The sequence below is a fragment of the Eschrichtius robustus genome, chromosome 7 (assembly GCF_028021215.1).
Source record: "Eschrichtius robustus isolate mEscRob2 chromosome 7, mEscRob2.pri, whole genome shotgun sequence".
NCBI lineage: Eukaryota > Metazoa > Chordata > Mammalia > Artiodactyla > Eschrichtiidae > Eschrichtius > Eschrichtius robustus.
Genome location: NC_090830.1, coordinates 82,280,377 through 82,287,865, shown reverse-complemented (window position 1 = coordinate 82,287,865; position 7,489 = coordinate 82,280,377). Strand labels below are relative to the sequence as shown.

Sequence of the window (7,489 nt, the reverse complement as noted above, 5' to 3'; positions counted from 1 at the left end):
GGGGTGCTGTGTGCATGGAGGGGGTGCAAAGATTCTATCCATAGGACGGAGGGCTGTTCCGAAGGTGGAGAGGTGCTCTTTCTCTAAGATCAGAAGGAGGAAAGGTACGTAAATCTACAGAGAAATTCTTAGGCAGTAGAAGAGTGAGGTGACAGGGTGATTCGTAAAATGGGGACACCTGTCTTTGTCCACTGTGATGAGACTCTTATTAGTTTCCTGGGGCTGCCATAACAAATTACCACAAACTGGGCAGCTTAAAATGACAGAAACCTACTAGCTCACAGTTCTGGAGGCTGGAGGTCAGAAATTAGGGTGTTGGCAGAATTGGTTCCTTCTGGGAGGCTCTGAGGGAGAGTCTGTTCCAGGCCTCTTTCCCCAGCTTCTGGAGGTTGCTGGCAATCCTTGGCATTTCTTGGCTTGTAGATGCATCATTCCAACTTCTGTGCCTGTCTTCACATGGTAGTCTCCCCTGTGTGTGTGTCTGTGTCCAAATTCCCCTCTTCTGTAAGAACACCAGATGTTGGATTAGCGCCCACCTAATCCAATATGACCTCGTTTGAATTTGATTGCATCTGCAAAGAACTTATTTCCAAATCAGGTCACGTTCACAGGTGCTGGGAGTTGGGGCTTGAACATATCTTTTGGTGGGGACACAATTCAACGTAGAACAGGGCACAAAGGAGATAGTATGAGAAAAGGTGCCCTGAAGGATATAAAATGGTACAGAAATACAAGGTCATATCAAGGTCACTGGCTAAAGGGCACTTAAGGTCGAATATGTTTATAAAGTAAACAATTTCCTCCAGAATTTATGTTTTCCATAAAACCCCAGAGTTTCCAATAAAGGGTTTGCTGAAAGTAGTCATCTATCAATCTGCAGCCGCTGAGAGAAAGCACTCTTAGCAAATGGACTTCCTCACTGCTTCCCAGGAAGGCTTCCCTGGGCAAAACATCCATGCTCCCCACCACTCTTTTAGGGGTTACTGGGAGATGACGCGTTCCTCCTGCCCTCTCCTATCTCAGGCACCATTTGGACCTAGGAGTTAGTCACAATTTGTTCTAACTACAAACCAAATTAGTCTCCAACTTCTCTTCCGTTCCACCTTCCTCCCACCCCTAGATTTCTAGTTAATCCAGTTAAGAACAGAGGTCCAAGTGCGCACTGAAGAGTGGATGCCTTTGCAGATGATTTAGGATGTAGGGGAACAGGTGGCCAGAAGGGGGAACCATCTCTCAGGGGCAGGAGTGGGAGGGACAGCTAGGGAGCCTATCTAGATTCCTGGCACTGTGCAATAGCCAGCCTTCCCCTCCCCTAGAACCTCACTCAGCCATAGAAGCCCAGACTACCTAAGCAGGGAGATCTCTGAAAAGAGTTGAGTTCCACCATTTTGGAGTCCATTTTGGGTCATGGAGGCCTTAAAGAATTTGATGAAAGCTATGGACTTCCATCCCAGAAAAATACATACATGTCTACAAAAAAGTGCAGATAATTTCAAAAGCTTCACTGACACCCTCGAGCTTATTCATAACCCCTGATGGAATACACTCTCCCCACCCTGTTTTCCTGAGGAGAAAACTGAGAACAGCCCGGGTAATTGATTTGCTCCCACATCATGTAGCTATTTAAAGGGAAATCCAAACTGAAGTGCAAACTGCTACTTTTGTTCTAACCACTATATATAGAGTTTGTTTCCACTAAATAAAAAAGACTCCTCCCCTTACAGAAGCAGACTCGAAGAAAACTGCTTTTGGGGGGAGGACTGAAGTTGTGGGGTGGGAGTGACAGCAGAAAAAGCACCTGTGGTCTCCAGTGTTTGTAAATGAGCATCATTCAATGGAACACAGACATTTGCAATGGCCTTGGGATTTCCACTCCACACTGGCGAGGTGGGGTTATTGGGAGTCATCAGCTGGGATTCCAGCTTTTAAGGACCTCCTCCTGCAGTCAGGAGGTAAGTGGTTATGTGTCCACAAAGGGCTACAATGGAAGGCAGGAGGCTTTCTTGGACTTGGAGCCCAACTGTAGATCCTCATTGAGGGTATCAGGGGAGCAAGGTTTCTGCAGCCCATTGATTTACCTTCTCCTGAGGCTAGAATCTGGGATGACATCTAGGGAGGAGAGCACTTCTCTTGCCAAAAAGATGAACTGGCTCCACTGCAGACCCTGCCGCTCTCTTCCTCCTCCAGTTACACATCCCCTCCCCAACATCCAAGCCTCTTTAGATACTGGGGACCAACCCATCTAAAATGGGGGTGAGGGGAAAGATCCTGATTAATCGAGTCTCGGGATTATACTGGGACATTTTCTATATAAGAGCTCCTCGGAGCGGGGATATCTCACAGATTTGGGGGAGGTCTAAATTTGGAGATGGCCAAGTTTAAGGGACGTCCTCTCTATTGTCTCCAGGCCTGATTTTGGAGTTCTCAGATTAGAAGACCCTGGATGGGGGCGGGGCAGGGTTTTGTTTGAGAGGGTCTCCAATAGCTTGAGGTCTGGCCGTGTGCCTGGCCGAGGGGGCTGGGGGTGCGGGCTGATTCCCGCGGGGCCCCTGACTCCGCGTCCCCCACCGCCGGTTGCGCCTGGGCCTCGGAGACCCGGAGAGCCAGCGCGCGCGATGTCCCCGCCTCCGAGGCGGGCCCGGGGCGGGGAGGTGGGGACCCCTCCCCTTCGCCCATCCCCTCGGGGCCGGCCGCCCGGGCGCTTGAAAGGCCGGCCGGGGGAAGGGAGGGGAGGGGATAGAGAAGAGACGAGAGGAGAGGAGAGGAGGGCGGAGGGACAGACCGGCGGCGGCGACGCCGGGGCGCGGGCAAGGCGGAGCGGGCGGCGGCCGCGGGGCCCCAGTGAGCCGGGCCGGGGCGCACGGACCGGGCCGGGGCGAGGCGGCTCCCGAGCCGTCGGGGGGCCTGGCGAAGACGGCCGGGCCACTTTCCTTTCCGAGTTGTGATCGTGTTCGGGGGGCGGCGCCGGGGCCGGCGTTCCGGGGAGAGTTTTCTCGCGGGGCGGGCGGGGGAGCGGCGCGCGCCGAGGAGGAGGGGAGGGGGAGCATGCCCGGCTGGAGCCGGGCCTCGGGGCGCGCCCCGGCCGCCGTCCCCACCTCCGCCTCCTCCTTCTCCTCCTCCGTCTCCTCCTCCTCCTCCTCTTCCAGTCCCGCCGCCGCCGCAGCCAACATGGCTGCGCTCCTGAGCCCGGGAGGCGGCCGCTGCTGAGCGCCGCTCGCCGCCCGGGCCCCCAGCCCGCCCAGGCCCCGGCCCATGGCCCCCGCGGCCTGGCGGCCCCCGGTGCTCTAGGGCTGCCGCCACCGCTCGCCGCCCCGAGGCGCCCGGGGCCCGTCGCCACCCGCCTGCTTGCCCGCCCGCCCGCGCGCCCGCCGGCCTCCGGGAGTCCGGTAGCCGTCCGGCGGGGCGGGGCGGCCGCCACCATGGAGCCCCAGCGCCGGGAGCTGCTCGCCCAGTGTCAGCAGAGCCTGGCCCAGGCCATGACGGAGGTGGAGGCGGTGCTCGGGCTGCTCGAGGCCGCAGGAGCGCTGAGCCCCGGCGAGCGGCGGCAGCTGGACGAGGAGGCGGGAGGCGCCAAGGCGGAGCTGCTGCTCAAGCTGCTCCTGGCCAAGGAGCGGGACCACTTCCAGGACCTGCGGGCGGCGCTGGAGAAGACGCAGCCTCACCTGCTGCCCATTCTCTACCTGAATGGCGTCGTCGGGCCGCCGCAGCCCGCCGAGGGCGCCGGTGAGTGTGAGACCCCCGCCCGGCCTCTCGGACCCACCTTCCATGACTTCTCTCTCCGGTTCTCCGAGGGGGAAGTCATGAGGGCCATTCATCTACCTGGCGCCTGCCGCGGGGAGAACCTTCCCTCCTTCAGCCTGCCTGGGGAGGGCCCGATGCGTGGACCCCCACTTCACACCTCCTCCCTCAATCCCACCCTTGCTGTGAACAATGCCCCGCACTGCAGGCCCTGATCCTCCAGGTGCCGCGGCAGCGGGGTCCTCCCGAGACCACCAGGTCCAGCCGCGGGGCGATCTCGGAGGGATGTCCGTCAGTCCCTTTTCTAAGATTGTTCACCATCCAACAGTCCTTTTAGAGCCTCTGCTAGCCTTCAATCAATGATAAGGTCTAGAAGAATAGAACCTGGGCCAGGGCCGGTACTTCTGAATTTTGGTCCCTGGCACCCCGTTTCAGGACCACTGGTGCCTTTTCACTTTTTGATTTTCTCAGCTCTCTCTGCCCAGAGCTCAGTCTGTTTGTTCGCCCAGGCTTGTGGTTGATTATGCACAATGCCTGCTAGGTTTCTTTGGAAACTGTGGGCCGGGAAAAGTTGGGGAAGTTGCATTGCACCATGGGAAAATCCTGGTTGTAGCTGCTGGGGCTCAGTTCCCTCCCTAAGGGTGCCGAGCTGCCTGAGGAGGGAAGGCTGGTGACTGGTTCCCTTGGGTGGTGGTGACGGATTTGTGAGTATTCGTGTGTTGCGGGGGGGTGGGGGGTACTGCTGGGAGTTTGTGGCAAGTGGTAGGCTTGGTGTGGCCTAGTTGGGGATTGTGGAAAGCCAGGCTTTTAGACAAGGAAGCTGAGGAAGAAGGCATAGCACTGAGGAAGGAAGAGCCAACATTTATTGGGCACCTACTGTTGTGGCAGGCACTCTGCTGTATCACGTTTGTTTACCACTCTCTGAGCTATTATTCCTACTTTGCCAGAGAGAAAACTCCAGCTTGGAGTGGTTAAATTGCTCAAAGTATTGGGCACCAGGAGTTTTCAATTATGACCCATTGTTTTATTTAACCCATTTGGAACCAGGAAGCAACAAGTGCTGCTTTTCTGTGTCTTGTCCGTGTTTTAAAAGTGAACAGAGAGGGCTGATGAACTGCCTTTAACAACTTGTAGGCCACAGGCTGAAGAAACGTGTTTATTTGGCTGTTAAAAGCCTCACTTATTAAGGAGATGATTTTATAAGCTGTTCCTGGTAACAGCTCCATTGGATATTGGCCACCTTTTTTTGGTAGTGAAGACAACTGGCATACAGAGAGACTAAACTGCTGGCCACACAGCATATCATTTCATTGATGGCCCTTCTGTCTCCCCTTTGGGTTTCTCACTCTTCAGCATTTCTGTTCCTCAAACCTACGCTGTCCCCCAGTTATGAACGTGTCTGAGTTGCTGGGCAACCCAGTCCTCTCCTGGGATGGTGCTAAGAAGAGCTGTCAGATGTGGCCTTGAGGATAAGGTCGGAGGGAAATCTCTCGGGGTAACTTTTTTTTCTTTTTAGTTGCCTTTTTGTCTACCTAGCTCTCTGTGTTTGAAGGAGGAGGTTGATCAAGGAAGCACAGAAGTTGGAGTGCAGACTTAAGTCCTCATTGGGATGTGTTTGAATCAGCGCTAGCTTTAATCTCTGGAATAGATAGATGAATTGCCATTAATTAGGTCCCTCCCTTTTCCATGCCTGGTAGAGAAGGTGGGGCCTCACAGGGCTGAAGTTCTGGAAGCTGGTCCTGACATCTAAGGAAAGGATGAAATAGGGTTTGGATTTTATCCTCAAGGGCAGGATTTCAAACCCTAGTTTTACCACAATGCAGAGCTGTGTAGCTTTTCAAGGGAAGTTAAGTTCATTTTAGTTGATACTTCAGAAAAAAATTAGGATAGCATTTGGTCTGGCAAGATGCCATGTAGAGCTTCTGGGGATGAGGAGTGACACGGTGTGCAAGGAAACCACAGAGCGTTGGGATCTTTTAAAGGATGAATTACTGTGCAGTGGTTGCCAGCTTTTTTTCGGTTAGCCAGGGAGCCCCTCTTATGGCACAAAGCTCAGTGACTAAAAGGACTGCTCAGGTTGAAGGAATGGAAGCACCCGTTTCATCCCTGAGGAGCCGAAGTCAGGGAAACTCAGCCCTGTGTCCTGGTCTTTGCTCTCCCAGCAGGTTCCACTCTGCACACAGGTGCACACCTCTGCCTGTAAGTCAGCCTTAGTGCAAGCATCTTGTGGGAGCCCCAGAGAGGAACCAGTTGGCTTCCTAAAGATCCATAGTCTCAAGGGGAGGCCCCTTTGTCACTGTTTATACATCGGAGGTGCTGCCATCACCCAGTTAGGGGCTCCTTTGGTGTATTCCACATCCCATGTGGGCCCCTGGCCTAGAATGCCCGTCCCATGGCTGGCACTTGTGTGCTGTGGGAGTTTGTTGTGCTGCAGGCAGATGATGTCTGGCTGCTCCCCACATGGGGCCTGGAACTGGGAGGAAACTGTTCTAGGTGGTACGGGGCAGGTAAGCAAACCAAACTCATCTGTTCTGCTCATGCTCAGTTAGAGCCCCAGACATTTATAACCCACCATGCTCAGGCCTGGGGTATGCAGGTGAGTAAGAAGACACAGAGTTGTTTTATTTTGGGGGCAGGGGGACTTCTCTACCAGAATTGATAGTACATTGCTATTGAGCATTTTCAATCTTATTGCATACTTTAATATCTCACTTAGTTCTGTGGCATCTAGTGCCTTTTCTGCGTGACACTGGGTTCCATGCCCCCCATCTGTGAGGTCTGAGGACAGGCCAGGAGTTGCAGGGCAGAAAGGAGCTGGAGTCAGGCTAAGTGCAGTGCTCCTGATTCCATGTTGGGGGTGGTTTTTCCTGTTACCTGGTTAGGCCCTCCCATTACAGTTTTAGACCGTTTCCTGCACTGGGGAACTCTGGAATTTTGTAGCCTTTCCTTGTCCCAATACATGCATCTGTAAGGAAGGAGTGAGCCCCTTTGTCCCCGCTCGTGGTAGAGAGAGGGGAGAACTGTTCTCCTCTGACTGGCTCAGGTCTCTCGAGTTTTTTCCATAGTAGTACCAGGATCTTGTTTGTTCACTCAGAACCCACGAGGTCCTTTGTTTTTTCTCTTTGATTCAGTTGCTAACATCTGGGTTTTCTCACTTGAAGCTCCTCAACCGCCTGCCCCTGGAGTGAGGGGCCCCTTCCTGGCGCCGAGCCTCAGCGTCCTCATCTGTGAGATGGGGCTGGGGGTGCTGCGTGGCCTGTCTCAGCCACTGGGAGGCAAAATGAGATTGGGGAGGACTGAGGTGCCTGGTCCTCCTGTTCTTGGTGCAGGTGGGGCCGGGGTGCAGAGGATGTAATTCCAGCCTGCAGCTTGCTGCCTCGTTGGGGGAATGGGACACTCAGGAGAGTGACATTATGAGCCAGATCAATTGAGTGATACAAATACAAACAGGCTTTTTCCTCCTTTTAAAAGTCTACTACATGCTTTCCCCAAATACTCTCATCCACCCCTAGTGGCTCTAATTACCATCTAAGTGTGGAGGGCTCCCCAAACCATTTTCACAACAGGCCTGTCTCGTGGAGCAGAAGTGGCAGAACATGGTGACTGCCGGTGGCACTCTCTACTGTGTGCTCAGAGCTGAATTTCTCCTCCTCATCCCCTCCGTGCCTCCTCTTTAGTTTCCCGGAGAGCTGGCTGACTTGGCTTCGCTACAGTTAAGAGGATGGAGACAGTAGTGTTTGCTGGAGAAGCC

The 7,489-nt window shown here is 54.3% G+C and overlaps 1 protein-coding gene across 1 annotated transcript in view; it reads left to right on the top strand.

Annotated features, from left to right (window-relative positions):
• Window positions 1-3,018: 3,018 nt before the first annotated feature.
• Window positions 3,019-7,489, top strand: part of DLG5 (discs large MAGUK scaffold protein 5) — a 123,319-nt gene continuing 118,848 nt past the window's right edge. The window contains exon 1 of the mRNA XM_068547965.1: window positions 3,019-3,723. Within this exon, the coding sequence (XP_068404066.1) occupies window positions 3,420-3,723 (304 nt within the window). The 5' untranslated portion in view covers window positions 3,019-3,419. The remainder of the gene's footprint in view (window positions 3,724-7,489) is intronic.